Here is a 19,994-nt window from a genome sequence, read left to right as displayed (position 1 = left end):
AATTATTTTAAAACAAACTACATGTTAGTGACAATTAAATAGTATAATTCCACATGCATGTAGGAGGAACTTGAATACTGTTATAGTGAGTTTGCTAGAGATGGTGTCATGGACCAAGTTCAGGAGGTGCCATGGGTAAGCTCTGTGTAGAAAGCAGTGTAGAATTCAGCTTTCTATTTGTGTGATAAAAGTAACTCGGGGTGCCTGGATGGCTCAGTGGGTTAAGCATCTGACTTCTGCTAAGGTCATGATCTCTGGGTCCTGGGATGGAGCCCCCATTGGGCTCCTGGCTCAGCGGTGGGTCTGCTTCTCCCTCTCCCTCTGTACCCCCACCCCTGCTCGTGGGCATGCGCATGTGCACTCTCTCTCAAATAAATAAATCTTTAAATTAAAAAAAAAATAAAAGCAACACTTCATTTTTTTATTACACTTAGATGATGTTATCATCTAAGGAAACTTTTGAGTCTAGAAAGCATGGACATTCAGACTTCACTAACTCTATTTTAGAGCCCTAGAGTCATAGAATTTTAGACTAAAACTAGGAATTCTCTTTCTGTCATTTGTGAGATGAAGTAACTGAGACCTGGGAATATTGTGGCTTTCCCAGTGGTCTCTGCTAGTGAGGGCAAAGTTAGCACACGTATCTATTGCAGAGATGTTATATGCACATACAAGGAGAAGCATTTACTAATTGTGTTGCTCCTGCACTTATTATACAGGCTATGCTTCACCGTTCTCTTCTTGTTTTGTGGTTACATAGGATTCCATTAATATGGATGAGCTATAATTAATAGACCTATCCCCTGTTGATGGATATTTAGGTTAGTTTTGATCTTTCTTAATGCAATACTGAGTTTTTTAAAAGGTGAAAATGTCTTCTTTGAAATTTTTTCTTTCATATACATTAAATAAATATATACATGTATAATCTTTTTTAGTTTAGTTTTTGAGTATTTTTTAGTATTCTAAATATTTTTTCTTTCATATACATTAAATAAAATTTAATTTCTAAAAATTAAATTTTCTTTCATATACATTAAATAAAATTTAATTTCTAANATGTCTTCTTTGAAATTTTTTCTTTCATATACATTAAATAAATATATACATGTATAATCTTTTTTAGTATTTGAGAATTTTACTACTCTTCTAAATATTTTTGTTTTATTTTTACCTACATTCAGTAATCTATGATGGTCACACTGTGTGAATGATGTTCATTAAAGCAAGTATCGTATCTTGTAATTCAACATACTGAGTTAAGGTGGTTTGTTACTGTAAAACTCATAAAAACCTTGATGTAGTTAGAGTAATGATAGACTCTTACTTAATCTCAACGACTATCCAAAAAGTTGTGCTTAAAGTTGTAGTATGTCTAAAGAGGTATATGAAATATAAAATACTTGAATTAAAATTTCTGCAGAATATGCATTTTGAGAATGTTAGTGTTGATAGTTGATAGCCATCTATAAGTGTGTATGTGTTTAATTCACTGCTATTTTTGCTTTTAGAACCTTTTGCCTAGAATAGCAGCCAAACTTGATGTTGCCCCAATTTCTGACATCATTGCAATCAAGTCTCCTGACACATTTGTGAGAACTATTTATGCAGGTGAGTACCCAAGGCAAATAATTAATCAGTGTGTTAACTTTTCGTGAATTTTAAAAGCAGAAATTAATTTGAAGATAGTATTTTAAAACAAGTCATATACTTGCTTTAAATAGACCATCTTCAAGGTTTCTGAGAAAAATCTCAATCTTAGATTTGCTGCTAGATCATGACATGGTATTCTGTTTGATAGATCTAGAGCACAGTCCTTTCCTGCTTGGTTGTTCAGTTTACAGAGCAATGAGATTTTTCCAGTCATCAATAAAAATTAGATTCACTATTCAATACATTTTGTAAGTGGCACCTGGAGAACCAAAACTTTTCCATTTAAAAAAATTGTATTCTTAATCTTTACTGCTTCTACTCCATTTCCATCTGCATTAAGAAATTCGTATCAGTGTCTCTTTAGTTGATTGATCTTCTGCTAAGCAGTCTGGTCTCTACTGGGGCTAGAGAAGGCAGTGAACTCTTTGTTCTTTCTGATAGAAGTTGTGTGTTTCAGTTTAATGGTCAGTTCTCAAATTAGATCTTTCATCTTTGGTAGAGGTTGAGGGGAAATATTGGTCAAGTTTAGGGCACTCTTAAGTGATTGCTAATCCATAAGAAATGTCTTAAATTCTTTTAAAATCTTGGCACATCACACCTCTTGTTCTTTATGCCCTATCATGTTTTCTTTCTTTTTTTAAAAAAGATTTTATTTGAGAGAGAAAGAGAGCGCCCGTGCCTGCATAAGCCAGGGAAGAGGAAGGGGCAGAGGGAGAAGCAGGCACCCCTTGGAGCAGGGAGCCTGATGCCCGCCTGATTTCAGGACCCTGGGAACACAACCTGAGCCGAAGGCAGGCGCTTAACTGACTGAGTCACCCAGGTGCCCTTGCCCTATCATGTTTTAATTTATTAATTAAATTATTTATTTATTATTTATTAAATTATTTATTAATTAATTTCTCTCTTGGTAAGCCTAGTAGCTGCATTCTTAAGTTGTTGCTGCTCATATTCTTGAGTTACTGACTGTGTTTTTGGAGAAGGAAGCTTTTGTTTATATTCCTTTTAGGAATATTAGTGTGGCTCCCTAGCCTATTCCAATTTCTTGCTTCCAGGCAGGTCAGCACTTGCCCTGCTTTTAAAAAATCCAAGGTTATACAGATACCACTGATAAGTTTCTTTGGTGTTATGGTCCTTTTTCCTGTACTTAGTAGAGGTAGAAAACAACTGGTTCATAGTTATTTCTTGTTTTCATGAGGTAAATTCTGAACCTCAAAGGATTACTCGCCTTTCAACGGTGTTTTTAAAAAAATAAATTTTGTATTTCAGGAAATGCTTTATGTACGGTGAAGTGCGATGAGAAAGTGAAGGTGTTTTCTGTCCGAGGAACATCTTTTGAAGCTGCAGCAACAAGTGGAGGTAGTGCCAGTTCAGAAAAGGGTGAGTGTTCATTTGAAGTTTGTGTTTGTTTTGTTTCTTGTTTTTTAGTTCACTGATTATATTAGAATAAGAGATGGCCTCTGGTTAAATTTCTTTTTTTTTTTTTCAAGATTTTATTTATTTATTTGACAGAGATAGAGACAGCCAGTGAGAAAGGGAACACAAGCAGGTGGAGTGGGAGAGGAAGAAGCAGGCTCACACCGGAGGAGCCTGATGTGGGGCTCGATCCCAGAATGCCGGGATCACGCCCTGAGCCGAAGGCAGACGCTTAATGACTGCGCCACCCAGGCACCCCTCTGGTTAAATTTCTTAAACAGTGTCTGAGAGCTCAGTCTAAATAATATTCCCAAGCTTTCCAAAAGGAAGAAATATTTATAATGTGCCTTTTTCATATCTTTTTTGGCACTAGTATAGTTGCTTTGGTAGATCAAAAGGGTGTTATTTTACTTTTTTCTCATTATTTCCTATTATAATACTGGGAGACTCAGTATAGTGGAAGAATGTGATTAATAGTGAATGTACAGAGGGTGTTACTTTTTAATATATATAGATACATTATTTGAACCTCATAGAAGATTATTCCAGTTTTATAGATAGACTCAGAGAATTAGATGACTTCTCAAAGTTCATATAGCTAATGAGGTAAAGGCTGGACTCTAATCCCTTCATTTTTTTCCAAAAAATCAGAAAGAATGAAATTAGAAGCGCAAAAAATTCACAGTAACTAACAAATTTCATGGAATTCTCTATGTGTGTCTCTTAAAAATTACTGCTACTGAATTTTAACTCACGGTCATGGTTTTATTATCTCTATCAATGTATGCAGCATCAAGTCCTTCCCCAGTGGGGATAGTGGAGTGGCTTGACCAGAAATTAACAAAAAGTGATCGGCCAGAGCTAACTGGTGCCAAAGTGGTGGTATCTGGTGGTAAGTGGAATATTGTAATTTATTAATTTTAAAAAGATGTTGTAAACTTAAAATCTTTGATTTTGTTGGTATTTATTTTAGAGGAGCACAGTTTTTTTGTTTTTTGTTTTTTCAAATGTGAGAAGTAGGTAGGTTGCAAGTATTATTCCCATTTTACCAATTAGGAAAATGAAATCATGAGCTGGATAAGATTTGGGCTCTCAGATGCACATCTGTTTCGCTGGCACCAGGGGGAGCATGGTACAAGTCATCTCCACAGCTGTATAGAATGGAGTTTATGTTTCCTGTATAGAATGGAGTTTATGTTTACTTAATTTGGTTTTTTGTTTTTTTGTTTTTTTCGTCTTCTTCAATAAGGTCGGGGTTTGAAGAGTGGAGAGAACTTTAAGTTGTTATATGATTTGGCAGATCAACTACATGCTGCAGGTAAAGTTGTTTTCTTTAGTAGAAAAATACTCCCTTTTTGTTGGAAGTATTTTTTCTTTATTATCTCATTTATATGTAAGTCACTCAAGGCTGCAGATTATTTTGCTTTCTCTGGTTTTCAGCTTTTCTCTCTAAAATGGTTTTTCTTAGTCTCCAAGTAAATGGTATAGCATTTAGTATGGAGAGAGTCCTTGTGCTTTTTTATTGTTTATGTGACACTCTTATATTAGCTAAATCTTTGTTGTTTTTCCATTTATTTGTTTGTTTATTAAAGATTTTATTTATTTGAGAGAGAGAGAGAGAGGATGAGAGTGGGGTGAGGAGCAGAGGGAGAAGCAGACTCCCTACTGAGCAGGGAGCCCGATGCAGAGCTCAATCCCAGGACTCTGGGATTATGACCTAAGTTGAAGGTAGCCACTTAACTGACTGAGCCACCCAGGCACCCCTGTTTTTCCATTTAAAAAAAATTTTAAATGACAGCTTCAGTGCCTACTTTTGATTTTGGCTCAGGTCATGATATCAGGATCGTGAGATGGAGCCCCATGGAGCCTGCTTAAGATTCTCTCTCTCCCCCACTCTCCCCTCCCTCCCTGCTTAAGATTCTCTCTCTCCCTCTCCCACTCCCTCCCCATCTCTCTAAAAAAAAAAAAAAAAGTCTCCATTCTTTTTTTCTTCCCCTTTTCAAGAGTTTTGTGTATAACTTTCTAGGTTTTTATATGCTAATATTATGCATTAGCTAATATTAATAATTTATATTAGCTAATATATCTGCTCATAGAAACAATAATGGTTTTGTCTGAATAAAAGCATGATATTGATTCTGTAATCAGATGGTTTTATATGAGGGTGTTTATTTCATTCATTTATTCTTTAATTGAACAAATATTTATTGAGTGTCTGGCATATGTCAGGCATTATTTTAGGAACTGGGAAATAGCAGTGAGCAAAATAAGCAGTCTCTGCCCTTGTGGAAGTTATATTTGTATTTGGGTGAGACTAGACTTGTATTAGTTTTCTGTGGCCACTGTAACAAATTGCTGTAAACTCTGTGGCTTAAAACAGCAGAAAATGATTCTCACAGTTCTAGAGGCCAAAAGTATGTTGAAATCATGGTGTTGTCAGGACCACACTCTGGAAGTAAATCTGTTCGTTTGCAGTTTTTAGAGGCTGCCCCAACATTCCTGGGCATGTGGCTGCATCCATCACTCCAGTCTGCCTCCGTCGAATCACCTTCTTCTCTGTGTATCTGTATCAGACCTCCCTCTATATCCCTTTTATAATGATACATGTGATGACCTTTAAGGGACAACCTAGGTAATTCAGGATAAGCACCCTCTCTTAAGATACTTTATATCGTATCTGCTGCCATGTTGGTAATACAGATTCTGGGGATTAGAAAGTAAATATATCTTTGGAGGGGCTATTTTTCTGCCTACCACAGACACTAAATATAATAAATTAGTATATAATAGTATGTTAAAGGGTAATAAATGCTATGAGAAGGAGGAGGAGTTTAGAGAGGGAAGATGTCAGTTTTAAGTAAGATGGTCAGAGGAGGCCTTAATAAGGAGACATCTGAACAAAGGTTTTTTGTTTTTTAAGATTTTATTTATTTATTAGAGAGAGAGAGCGAGAGAGGGAACACAAGCAGGAGGAGTGGGAGAGGGAGAAGCAGGCTTCCCGTTGAGCAGGGAGCCCAATGTGGGGCTCAATCCCAGGACCCCGGGATCATGACCTAAGCCGAAGGCAGATGCTTAAAAACTGAGCCACGCAGGTGTCCCTGAACAAAGATTTGAGAGAGGTGAAGAAGCAAGCCATGAGGAGATCTGAGAGAGAGAGAGAATGTTTCAGGTAGAGGGACCAGTAAAGTACAAAGGGTCCAGCTAAGGGTTTATTTCTGGTTTATGTGATGAATGGCAAGGAGGCCGGTGTGGCTGGAATAGGAAGTGCAGAAAGGGATTGTAGTAAGAGATAAGATTAGGAGTAATAGACCAGACCACATAAGGCATTATGTGCCTTAGTAAAGAGATTGCTTTTCTCTGGATGAAATGGGAAACCATCGAAAGGTTTGAGTAGAAGAGTCACATAACCTGACACTCTAGCTACAGTTTGAGCATAGATGTGTGTAAGGGGTAAGTACATTAACAGGGAGATCGATTAGGAGGCTGTTTTAATCATTCAGGTGAGAGATACTAGTGGTTTGGATCAGGTTAGTAGCAGTAGATGTGGGGAGAAAGAGTTTCAGGATATATAGTTGAAGGTAAAGAAACTGGGATTTCTTGGCAGATTGGATATATATATTATGAGAGAGAGTTTTTATCTGGCATTTGGTAGGATGAAGTTATCATTAGCTGAGAGATAAAGACCCCAGGAGGCACAGTTTCCAGGGAGAGATCAGGAATTCCATTTTGGGCATATTAAGTTTTGAGCTAACAATAAACATACAAGTAGAAATGTCAATTAAACTGTTGGTATAGGAGTGTGGAGTTCATTGGAGAAGTTTGGGCTGGAGTATAAATTTGGGAATCAGTTTCATTTAGATGGTATTTGAAGCCATGAAACTGGATGACATCACCAAGGGAATGAGTGTAGATAAAAAAGAGGTCCCAGGACTGAGCCCTAGACACTGTAAGATTAAAAGATAGGGGAGAAGGAGAGAAAGACGACCAAAAGGAGTGTGGTAAGTAAGGTAGGAAAACCAGGGCAGTGAACATGATGTTTTGGAATCCAAGTGAAGTGTTTTAGTCAGCTATTGTAACAGGTCAAGGAGGATGAGGACTGAGATTGACTAATTGATTTAGCTACTTAGAGGTCATTGGTGACTTTGAGCATTTTTAGTGGAGTAGTGGGAGCAAAAACCTGAGTGCAATGAATTTAAAAGAATGATCCTAAATGGTGGTTACATGACTGCATTCACTTTATGATAAACCATTGAGCAGTACATTTGTGATTTGCATGTGTTTCTATACGTGTGTAATGTTTTAATAAAGTTTTTAGAAATAGATTGGGAGGCTTGGAATTGGAATCAGTGAATACAGATAACTCTTTAGAGAGATTTTGCTATATGGGAAAGCAGAGAAATGAACAATGTTTAGGGGGGAATGGGCCAACAGAGGAGTGTTTTAAAGGGGAGACAAATAATAGCATGCTTCTGTGTTGATGGGAATGCTCCAGTTGAGAGGGAAAAATTAATCATGCAGGAGAGGGAGGGGAGAGTTGCTGGAGTGATGTCCTTAAGTAGGCAAAAAAGAGTATGGACACAGCTGCAGGTTGATGGGTGCGTGTTGGAGCATGTGGAAGTTCTCTTGTGATGATTTCAGTTTCTTAAATGAAATAGGAAGCAAGGTCATCAGCTGAGAGTAAGGATGTTAACGCGTATTGGATGTTTGACAAGAGAAGAAAAGATGTGAAATTATAGTTTAGGAAACAGAGAATTAAGACCTGTTTATTTAAGTTAACACAGCTTAGTGTTGGTGTTTTTCTCCAGTTATGCTGAACTACAGGAGGACAGGTTTGGAAAAGGTAGAGAGGTTGTTTAATCTTAATTGGAGATGGAGATTTTTCCAGTTGAGTGTGATGATGAAGGCAAGGAGATTGAAGGCATATGCGATGACGTGAATAGAGTCATTGATCATAGAGTTTAAGCTAGGTGAAGAGGAGGCAACATACTGGGGGAGAGGGTCAGCAAATAGAAATGTAGATCCCGGTGAGGCTCAGAGGCTTGTTGGAGCTGGGTGCAAAGGGAGTCAGATGGAAAGAGGTCATGAGAGACATAGGAAATTGAGATTATCTAGGAAGATTGGTAACGGAAGGGTTGGGGACGTGACCATGGGTGTGGCTGAGGACACAGATGATTGGAGAAGAGTTTAAGGAACCAAGAGGCCAGGCGTTGAAATCTCTGAGAATTAAGACTAGTACTAGAAAAATGGCCCAGAAGCTAAAATGAAGGGGATTGGACTTGTGGTTAATAGCTGACACAGCAATAAATGGGTGACATGATCTGAAGAGATCTGAGATTCAAAGCTGAAGGCTTTTAAATAGGAAGGAGGGAGAACTTTCTGAAGGTGTCAGTGAAGAGTCCCACCTCCAGGCCCAGTGGTATGAAGATGGTGGCAAACAGAACAACATCTGCTGGATGGGACTGCAGGGGGATCGTCCTCAGGGAGCATCTAGACAAATGGCAAGATGGGTATAGATTAGGGAGCTTGCCAGGCGTTATGGAGATTAGTGTGTGGATTATGAAGGATAACCTTTGAGTCTGGGCCTTGTTGTAGTGACTGAAGTAAGTAAAGGGCCAGTCCTCACTGACTCAGGTAGTGTTGAGACTATGAGCGTTAGGAGGTAGTGAGGAATACTGTTTGTGGCTTCCTCTTGTCCTCTCTGCATGAAGATGAAGAGGACCTGAGGCTCATTCTTGACCCCTGCAGTGAGAGAGGTGACATTACTCCCAAGTCCAGGGCTCCTTGTTTACTCCTGCTGAAGGAGGAAAGGGCTACTTAACTTCTCATTTTTTTTTTAGATAAGCTAAAACTTATCTTATGTGTAGCTTGTCTGTATCTGATTACAGGAGATAATGATAGAGTACCTTCAAAAGCTGTGAGGTTATTGAGTACAGGAGCTTTATATAATGGCAGGCCAAACAGATTATGTTTTATGAATGCCTAGGTGCCTTTTTGATAAAGCAAGCAGAGGACTTCAGCCAAATTTAAAATTTTAAATCCTTGGGTACAAGTAGAAGGCATTTCTTGAAGTTTTGTGTATAAAATGCACTAGTACTTCATTTTAGAATTCTTGATCAGCGATAAGGGGATTTTTTTTTAAACAAGGCCTTTATAAAATAAATTTGTAAGTGTACTTATTAGTGTCTTTTTATACAGTTATTAGTGAATATTCCAACCAGGTGACTAATAGAGCTTAAAAAAAATGACAAATATGTTTTCTCCTTTAGTTGGTGCTTCTCGTGCTGCTGTTGATGCTGGCTTTGTTCCCAATGACATGCAAGTTGGACAGACGGGAAAAATAGTAGCACCAGTGAGTATTGCAATAAAATATGCCATGCAAAATTCTGCAGGGATAAAAAGGGGGTGTGTGTGTTGTGTGTGTATTTGTTGAATAACCATCTCAAATACTTTTCAGTGTATCTAAGCAGTTAGCCATTACAGTGGTGAACATGTCCTCACAAGGTCTGTGGATTTCTTGGTCTCAGTAAAATGCTTAGTAGTTCTTAAATCCAGCATTGTCTTTCAGATTTTTTTTAAGTTTTTATTTAAATTTCAATGTCTTGGGGTGCCTGGGTGGCTGAGTCGGTTAAGTGTCCGACCCTTGATTTTAGCTCAGGTCGTGATCTCAGGGTCATGAATTCTAGCCTCATGTCGGGCTCTGCGCTCAGCCTGGAATCTGCTTGGGATTCTCTCTCTCCCTCTCTCTCTGCCGTTCTCTCCCTCTCTTAAAAAAAAAAAAAAAATTCCAGTGTCTTTCAGATTTTTTTAAAGCAGTAGAACACTGTCAGATTCACATAAAATCTTTAAAAAATTCACATCACAACAATGGGTATAAAATAATATTTTATTAGTAAATGGATTTTGTAAGTTCACATTAGCATATATTTACCATAAAGCCTATTTATTATTAATAAAAACTGTATTAATGAACACAGAATCTTGAAATCAGGAGCTATGAATAATAGTTGTCTCATCCTGAACACCTGCTTTATCTCTGTTATTAGGTCTAGCTGCATGAAATTCAGAAAATTCTGATCCGTCTAAATAAGTGATACTAGAATATTCTTCAGTTAAACCTATCCAAAACTTAAAAAATAAATACTTCGGTTTCAAAGTTCAGTCACTAACCTTATCTAATGATTGTTCACATTACATGAGTAGACATCTTCAGGCTTGAATTTACAAAAGATCAGAGCCACAACATTGCTAATTAATAATACTTCTACAAGAAATTTAGAATGCACTGAGGTGGCAGACAAACTTTTATTTAGTTTGACGGAAAGGCAGCACTTGTTAAGTAGAACAGCTGAATGATGGAATGACCAGTGGCATCCTTATCTGTATTGAAAATAAATGTCATACAGTCAGTCAGCTTTCTTCAACACTGCCATTATCAATATAGAATCATTTACATTTTTTTCATAAGGAATTTAAATATTTTAAACACTTTAAAGACTTTCTTTAACATAAATCATATAATCCCCAGAGTTTCTGATTCACTAACTCTGAGTTAGGCCTGGTCATGTATATATGTATGTATTTATATGTGTGTGTGTTTAAGCTTTAAAACTTTTGAAACAATCTAGGGGCACCTGGGTGGCTCAGTTGGTTAAACATCTGCTCTTGGTTTTGGCACAGGTCATGATCTCAGAGTAGTGAGATCGAGTACCTTGTTGGGGCCCTGCCCTGACCATGGAGCCTTCTTAATATTCTCTCCCTCTCCCTCTGCCCTTCCCCTGTCTGCTCATGCACGCATGCATGCTCTTTCTTTCCTAAAAAAAAAAAAAAACAAAACCAAAAACCTTTTTGAAACAATCTCACGTGTACAGAAACCTGTGAGTACAGACCAAAAACCTTTATTTTTGTGGACCATTTGAAAGTAAGTTGCTGAGATGATACTCCATCATCCCCAGATGTGTTATGTAGAGCATTCTCCTATATAACCACCATACAACTTTTAAAGTCAGGACATTACGATTGATACATTAATTCCATCTTATCATCAGATCCCATTCAGGTTTTGCCTATTGTCCAGTAATGTCCTTTATAGCAAAAGGCTTTAGCTTAGAATCACATGATGCATATAGTTGTCATGTATCCTTCCATCTTAAACAGTTTCTGTCTTACCTTGACTTTCATGACCTTGGCACTTCTGAAGATTATAGGATAGCTATTTTGAAGAGTAAAATGTCCCTCAAATTAGGTTTGTCTTGTTTCCTCACAATTCAATTTAGGTTGTATAATATATTGTTATATATTATATATATTTGATGGGAATATCACAAAAGTATTTCATCCTATCAGGTGGTACGCAATTTCATTTTGTCTTATTACTAATGATTTTCACTTTGATCTTTTCATTAAAGTGATATCTGTGAAATTTTTCTGCTATAAAGTTACTTTTCCCTTTGTAATTAAGAAATGTTTTATGAGGAGGTACTTTGAAATGATGTGAACATTGCAATTGTCCTTAGACTTTCAATTCATATATTTATATCAGTATGCACTTTTGATTCCCATTTTACTGAGTGGGTGAAAATCTGTCATTATTATTGTTGTACACATTGTCCCACATTTGGCCATTAAGAACCTCTTAAAGGTGGCTTCCATGTCTTTTTTGACATGTTCCCATCTTTCTCTGAGCCCTTTCTTACTTTCTAACAGAACGATATATTCCAGGCTCATTTTGTATTTTTCTTATGTCAGCCCTGGAATCCGTCTTTTTGCTAAAGAGCCCTGGTTCCTTTTAGTGAAGAATAGTATTTAGCAGCCAACAGCTGGATGTTAGCTGCTTTCATTGCTATTGGGATGTTGTTATTCCCAGGACCTCTCAGTGGAAAAAGCTAGGGAATGTGTATAGCTATGTGTATGTGTAGGCACACACACACGCATTTATATCTGTATTTCTGTATCAGTCTCTATTCTGTATATTGAAAACCATAGTTCACTTTGATACTTCCAATTCCAGTCTGATACTGCAGGATCAATTCTCGTTCTTTACCTTTCCCTGTTTGTAATGCCCTCCCTACAGGGAAAAACCTGGACCCTGCCAATACCCTACCCTGCACAGGTGCCCTCCTTGCCCTACTCAGGTTCTGACACCCTGCACTGACACCCTTCCAAATAGATACCCTCCCCACTTTGCTTGGACTTGGATACTCCTGTCTGGATCATTTCTTCCCAAAGTACAATTTTACATTTCCACCAGCTATGTATTTGGGTTCCAGTTGCTCCTCATTTTCACCAACATTTGGTGTTTTAGCTGTTGAATGGTGAATGTGTAGTGCTACCTTATTGTGGTTTTAATTTGCATTTGCCTGATATCTAATGATGAACATTGCTGTGTTTTGGGGAGTCACATGTCTTCCTTATGACGTGTCTGTTTAATTCTTTGGCCCTTTTTTACTGCTTGTCTTTTTGTTATTGAAATGTCACCATTATATATATGTTATAGATATATGATTAAATTACTTATATAATTATATATTTATGATACATGAGCTTCTTGTCAGATATGTTTTGCAAATATTTCTCCCAAGATGTGGCTTGCCTATTTATTTTCTTAATGGTATCAAGTTGAGGAAACTTCCCTTCTGTTCCCATTTTGTTGAGAGTTGTTACCATGAATGGTTGTTGTATTTTGACAGATGTTTTTCTCCATTTTTTGAAATGATCATATTTTTTTTCTCCTTAATTTTGTTAATATGATGAATTACATTGTTTGATTTTTTAGTGTTAAAGCACTTTGAGTTCCTGTGATAAACCCTACTTGATCATGATATCTTTTTAATATATTGCTGGTTGTGATTGGTATTGTGCTAAGGATTTTGGGGTCTGTCTTGATCAAAATAATCTGTAACTTTCTTTTTAAAAAATATTTGTCTAATTTTGGTATCCACGTTAATGCTGTCTTCATAAAATAAGTTGAAAGATGTTCCCTACCGCTCTATTTTCTGAATGGTTTGTGTGAGATTGGTATTTTTGTTTTGTTTTTTGTTTTTTCTTAAATGTGTTAGAATTCACCAGTGATGCCATTTTGGCCTAGAGTTTTCTTTGGTGGAGTATTGGACAATTGACTCAGGTTCTTTAATGGTTTTAGGGCTATTCAGATTTTCGATTTTGAGTCTGTTCAGCTGAGTGATACATTTCAGTGAATTGGTCCAATTCTTGTAAGTCGTCAAATGTATTGGATAAAGGTGTTTATAATACTGCCCTGTTTTCTTTCTGTTGTCTATAAGATCTGGAGTGATCCTTTTTAATTTCTGCAATTGGTAATTTGTGTCTTCTCTTTTTTGTTCACTTTCTCTTCATCAATCTAGTGAGGAGTTTATAAAAAAATTTGAAAAATCTCAGTGATCCAACTTTTTTAGAACAACAGCCTTATTGAGATATATAATTCATGTACTATACAATTCATCCAATTAAATGTTTAATTCAGTGGCTTTTAGTATATTCACAGAATTATACAACCATCATCTCAGTTAGTTTTAGAACATTTTCATTGCCCCCAGAAGACACATACCTGTTTTTTTCCCCAACTCCCCCAGGCCAAGGCAATTAACATTCTACTTTCTGTCTATATAGGTTTGCCTATTCTGGACATTTCATATTAATATTTCATAATAATTAATGATTATATAATAGGTGGTCTTTTGTGGGTTTCTTTCCATTTAACAATGCTTGCAAGGTTTATCCATGTCATAGTATTCCTTTTTAAACCAAATTGTTTAAATCAAATTGTTTCCCATAGGAGCTACACCAACAGTAAGCCAAATTTTAACTTTGTTAATTCTTTTCATTGTCTTTTTTTTTCCTCTCAATTTTCTCCTTTCTAATTACTTTGGGTTTACCTTGCTCCTAAGGTAGAACTTCATTAATTTTGTATTGGTTATTTTAAAAATTTTTTTGCAGTTTATTTAAGTAATGTCTGCACTCAGTGTGGGGCTTAAACTCATGACCCCGAGATCAAGTTGCTGCTTTTCCGACTGAGCCAGACAAGCTGTATTGTTTATTTTTAAATGTAAATATTAAAGATGTAAATTCCTGTCTAAGCACTGCTTTAGTTGCATCTCACAAATTTTGATATATTGTATTTTTATCATTTATTTAAAAATTTTCTAATTTATAAAATTAGAGTGGTTTTTTCCCTAGAGAGCTTTCTATTACCGATTTCTAATTTAATTTTGGAGACTTTCTCTGTAATATTTCAATCTTAAAATTTATTGAGACTCATTTTATGGCGTGGCAAATGCCCTATCTTGATGAACTTGAAAAGAATGTATATTGTGCCATTAGATACTGTGGGAAAAAAGATTAGTGAACGTAAGATAATGGTAGCAAAACTCCAAAATGACACACAGAAAATATGATAAAAAAAACAGAAAAAAAAATGGACAGAGCATTGATGAGCTGTGGGGCAACTTTAGCAGGCCTAATGTATGTATAGTTGGAATAGTCAAACTTTTTGGAGAAATAATGACCAGAAAATTTTTAAATTTCATGAAACCTATAAACATATAGATCTCAGAAGCTCGACAAGCCCCAAGAACAGTAAACATGATAGAAACTACGGGGCACATCATAATCAAAGTGTTTAAAGAATGATAAAAAGACCTTCTTAAAAGCAGTCAGAGAAAAGTAGGAGTTAAATGCTCTAGTCAAAAAGCAGAGACTGTCAGAATGTAGAAAAAGCAAGACCTCATCTATGTGCCACCTATAAGAAATACATTTTAAATATAAAAAATATATACATTGAAAGGGAAGGGAAAGAAAAAGATATACCAGGGGTGCCTGGGTGGTTCAATCAGTTAAGCATCCAACTCTTGATTTCAGCTCAGGTCATGATCTCAGGGTTGTGAAACCAAGCGCTGCATCTGGGCTCTGGGCTGCACTCTCAGGAGGAAGTCTGCTTGAGATTCTTTCCCTCTCCCTCTGTGTCTCCCTGTGTGCACGTGCTCTCTCTCTCAAATAAATAAATAAATCTTTATCACTGACCTCTACCTCTGAAACAATAATACATTATATGTTAATTAATTGAATTTCAATAAAAATAAATAAATCTTTGAGGGGAAAAAAAAGAAAAAGATATACCATACAAGCAGTAAGCATAAGAAATTAAGAAATCTGTCTTTATTAATACCAGAAAAAGTAGACCTTAAGACAATGGCTACTACTAAAGATAGAGACATTACATAATAATAAAAGGATTAATTTATCAGGAAGACAGAACAATCATGATTGTAGAAGTGCCCAACAACATAGTTTCAAAATACATCAAGCAAAAACTAAGAGAACTTAAGTTAGAAATAGACAAATCCATAATCATGGGAGATTTTAACACTTTCTCTAGTAGTTGATAAAATAACTAGACCAAGAAATTCAGTAAGAACATAAAAGATCTAGACCAGGGGTCAACAAACTTTTTCTGTAAAGAGTAATATAGCAAATATTTTTTGTACTATGGGCCATAGAATGTACAGCTATAGACAAATAAGTAAATGAATGAGACAAATAAGTAAATGAATGAGCATGGTTCTAGTACAGTAAAACTTTATATACAGAAACACATAGCAGTCCAGATTTGGTCTGTGTGCCACCTGTTTTTCAGTACTTTTACTCTGGAACTCCAGGCACACATATTTTAAATGTATATTTAAATAATTTCTCTTGGTCTATCATCAAGATCACAGACTCTCATAAGTTCAAATTTGCTGTTAAAACCATCTAGGGAATTTCTTATTTCAGATTTCTTTCAGTTCTAGATTTGCATTTGGTTCTTTTTATAATTTTAATTTCTCTGTTGAGATTTCTTGTTTGTGCAGTCATTACAGTTAACTTTTCCTTCACATTCTTGATTATACTTAAAATAACTGCTTTAAATCCTTATGTACTGATTCCAAAATCTGGGTTATTTCAAGGTTGATCTCCTTTGATTGTATTTTCACATTTTCCTATTTCATTATATGTGTAGTACAGTGCTTCTCAAATTTTTTGTCTTAGGATTCCTTCTCAAGATTGAGGGTTCTCAAAGAGCTTTTTTTATGTGGGTCATATCTATTGGTACTTAACTGTATTAGAAATTCAAACTGAGAAAAATTTTAAATATTTTAAAATATTTACTTGAAAATAATAAAACCGTTTTTCTTAATATATATAACACTTTGATTAAAATTATTGTCTTCTGAAAAATGATTTTAATGGGAATAGTTGCATTGCTTTACATTTTTGATTTCATAGTTAACTTAAAATTCGTAGATTCTTATTTCTGCTTCCACTGTGTTTTCTTATATTAGTTCGATTAAAGTATATGAAGAAAATCTACCATCACACAGGTATTGAGTTGGGAAGAAAGGAGTATTTTAATAGCCTCTTCAGAAAATTGTGGATATCTTTTACTTTTACATTATACCAAAACTTGACAAGTAGTAATTACGTTTTTCTTTTTTAAGATTTATTTATGTATTAGAGAGAGAGCAAGCAGGAGGAGGGGCAGAGGGAGAGAGGGAGATAAGCAGACTACCCACTGAGCGGGGAGCCCGATGCAGGGCTTGATCCCAGAACCCTGAGATCATGACCTGAGCCAAAATCAAGAGTCAGATGGGTAACTGAGCCACCCAGATGCCCCAACAACTAGTAATTTCTTAAAGGTTATTTGCAGTGTGGAATGTGAAACCATATCAATGACCTTTTCATGCTTTCATATTAAGATCCATTGGTCTATACTGCACTTTGGGATCTTTTACCATCTTGTACATCATGCATTGTTCATTTAGAAAATAAAGGCATATCTTGTTATTTGGGTTTTTTTTTTTTTAAAGATTTTATTTCTTTAAGAGAGATAGCATGAGAGAGAGCATGGGGGGCAGGGTCAGAGGGAGAAGCAGACTGAGCAGGGAGCCCAATAAAGAACTCTTGCTGGGACTCCAGGATCATGATCTGAGCCGAAGGTAGTTGCTTAACCAACTGAGCCATCCAGCTGCCCAAGACGTCTTGTTTTATTGTGCTTCTCTTTATTGCACTTCACATATATTCTGATTTTTTTAAATAAATTAATGGTTTTTGGCAACCCTGCATTGAGCAAGTCTGTTAGCGCTATTTTTTCAATAGCATCTGCTGACTTTGTGTCTCTGTGTCACATTTTGGTAATTCTTGCAGTAGTTTCAAGTTTTCCATTATTATTATATCTGTTATGGTGATCTGTGATCAGTGGTCTTTGATGTTACTATTGTAATTGTTTTGGGGTACAATGAACCTCACCCATATAAGGCAGTTAATTTAATCGATGAATATTGTATGTGTTCTGTTTCACTGACTGGCTGTTCCCCCATCTATCTCCTTCACCTCAAGTCTCCCTGTTTTCTGAGACATAACACTATTGAAGTCAGGCCAGTTAATAACCCCTCAATAGCCTCTTCAGTGTTCAAGTGAAAGGAAAAATTGCACATCCCTCACTTTAAATCAAAAGCTAGAAATGACATGAAGAAGGCTTGTTGAAAGCTGAGATAGGGCAAAAGCTAGGCCTTTTGTGTCCAACAGTTAGCCAAGTTTTGAATGCAAAGAAGTTCCTAAGAAAGTAAAAGAGCTACTTCAGTAAACAGATGAATAAGAAAGTGAAACAGCCTTATTGCTGGTATGGAGAAAGTTTTAGTGGTCTGGATAGGAGATCAAACCAGCCACAGCATTCCTTTAAGCCATTTACTCCAGAGAAATTCTCTTCAGAGCAAGTCTCTTCAATTCTGTGAAGCCTGAGAGGTAAAGAATCAGCAGAAGAAAAGTTTGAAGCCAGCAGAGGTTGGTTTATGAAGTTTAAGAAAGGAAGGAAGCCGTCTCCATAACATAAAAGTACAAGGTGAAGCAGCAGGTACTGATGTGGAAGCTGCAGCAGGTGATCTAGAAGATCTGGCTAAGATAATTAGTGAAGGTGGCTACACTAAACAGATTTTCAAAATAGACAAAACTGTCTTTTATTGAAAGAAGGTGCCATCTAGGACTTCCATAGCTAGAGAGGAAAAATCCATGCCAGGCTTTAAAGCTTCTAAGGGCAGGCTGACTCTCTTGTTAGGGGCTGATGCCGATAGTGACTTTAAGTTGAAGCCAGTGCTCATTTACCATTCTGAAAATCCTAGGGCCCTTAAGAATTATGCGAAATCTATTCTTCCTGTGCTCTATAAATGGAACAAGAAAGCCTGGATGACAGCACATCTGTTTACAATATGGTTTACTTGAATATTTTAAGCTTCCCATGGAGACCTCAGAAAAAAATGATTTCTTTCAAAATATTACTGTTCATCGACAATGCACCTGGTCACCCAAGAGTTCTGACGGAGATGTACAAGATGAAGGTTTTCATGTGTGCTAACACAAGCATTCTGTAGCCCATGGGTCAAGGAGTCATTTTGACTTTTAAGTCTTAAATTGTTTAAGAAATACATTTTGTAAGGTTCTAAGTGCCTTAGATAGTGATTCTTCTGATGAATCTGGAAAAAGTAAATTGAAAGCTTTCCAGAAAGGTTTCACCTTTCTAGATGCCATTAAGAACATTCATGATTCATGAAAGAGGTCAAAACACCAACATATATGGGATTTTGGAGGAAGTGGCTTCCAGCCCTCATGGAGGACTTTTGCAGGGTTCAAGACTTGAGTAGAGGAAGTGTGGAAATAGCAAGAGAACTAGAATTAGAAGTGGAGCCTGAAGATGGGACTGAATTGTGACAATCTCATGAAGGAACTTTAATGGATCAGGAGTCGCTTCTTATGGGTGAGCAAAGAAGGCGATTTCTTGAGATGGAAATTGCTCCTGGTGAAGATGCTGTGAAGCTGTGACGATTGTTGACAACAGAGGATTTAAAATATGACATAGAGTTAATTGGTGATGAATTTTGATAGCAGTTGTACTGTGGATAAAATCAGAAAGCATCACACACTATAGAGAAATTGTTCATGAAAGGAAGAGTCACCTGATGTGACAAACTGTGGCATTGTCTTACTTGAAGACATTGCCACCACCACCCTGATGAGTCAGCAGCCATCAACATGAAGCAAGACCTTTCACTAGCAATAAGATTATGACTTGTGAAAAGCTTACATGACGGTTAGCATCTTTTAGCAATAAGTACTTTTAAATTAAGGTATGTACATTATTTTGTTAGACATAGTGTTATTGCACACTTAATAGACTACAATATAGGGTTAACATGCACTGGGAAACCAAAAAATTATTTTGACATGCTTTACTGTGATATTTGCCTGATTATGGTGGTCTGGAACTGAACCCACAATATCCCCAAAGTATGCTGTAATGGTTTACTGAATTTTGCAGCTCTCCCAAATGTTGACACATGTTATCAATATCAGAAAGTCAGGTTCCTTAATATCACCACTCATCTCATTAGAAGAGCCTTAAAACTCATGTTTATGGATATAAGTTTTTTAAAATTCTTTTTTTTTTTAATTTTTTTTTTTTAAGATTTTTTAATTTATTTATTCGNTTTTAATTTATTTATTCGACAGAGATAGAGACAGCCAGCGAGAGAGGGAACACAAGCAGGGGGAGTGGGAGAGGAAGAAGCAGGCTCATAGAGGAAGAGCCTGATGTGGGGCTCGATCCCATAACGCCGGGATCACTCCCTGAGCCGAAGGCAGACGCTTAACCGCTGTGCCACCGAGGCGCCCCAAGTTTTTTAAAATTCTAATTACCACTTAAAAGCTCAAATTTTGTCATTGGCAACAAACTTTTAAATTGTTTTCTCGGAATTGATAAGCTCATTTTATTCATTTTCAATAAAATGTCTGCTAAAACATCAAATATCTGCCACTTGTTCTTTAAAGTAAAAATGTTGTTCCATAACATAAAAACTAGGATGATCGGTAGGGGAAGAAAGGGATAAAGA

The 19,994-nt window shown here is 36.4% G+C and overlaps 1 protein-coding gene across 2 annotated transcripts in view; it reads left to right on the top strand.

Annotated features, from left to right (window-relative positions):
* The window catches only part of ETFA (electron transfer flavoprotein subunit alpha), a 77,488-nt gene that overhangs the window by 22,105 nt on the left and 35,389 nt on the right, over positions 1–19,994 (top strand). For both annotated transcript variants that reach the window (XM_002925477.4, XM_034667996.1), the window contains exons 5-9: positions 1,512–1,611; positions 2,920–3,030; positions 3,857–3,958; positions 4,316–4,384; positions 9,333–9,415. In XM_002925477.4, the coding sequence (XP_002925523.2) occupies positions 1,512–1,611; positions 2,920–3,030; positions 3,857–3,958; positions 4,316–4,384; positions 9,333–9,415 (465 nt within the window). The remainder of the gene's footprint in view (positions 1–1,511; positions 1,612–2,919; positions 3,031–3,856; positions 3,959–4,315; positions 4,385–9,332; positions 9,416–19,994) is intronic.

Source organism: Ailuropoda melanoleuca, chromosome 9 (assembly GCF_002007445.2).
Source record: "Ailuropoda melanoleuca isolate Jingjing chromosome 9, ASM200744v2, whole genome shotgun sequence".
Classification (NCBI taxonomy): Eukaryota; Metazoa; Chordata; class Mammalia; order Carnivora; family Ursidae; genus Ailuropoda; species Ailuropoda melanoleuca.
Note: the sequence above shows the minus strand (reverse complement) of the source record. Positions and strands in the feature narration are given on the sequence as shown.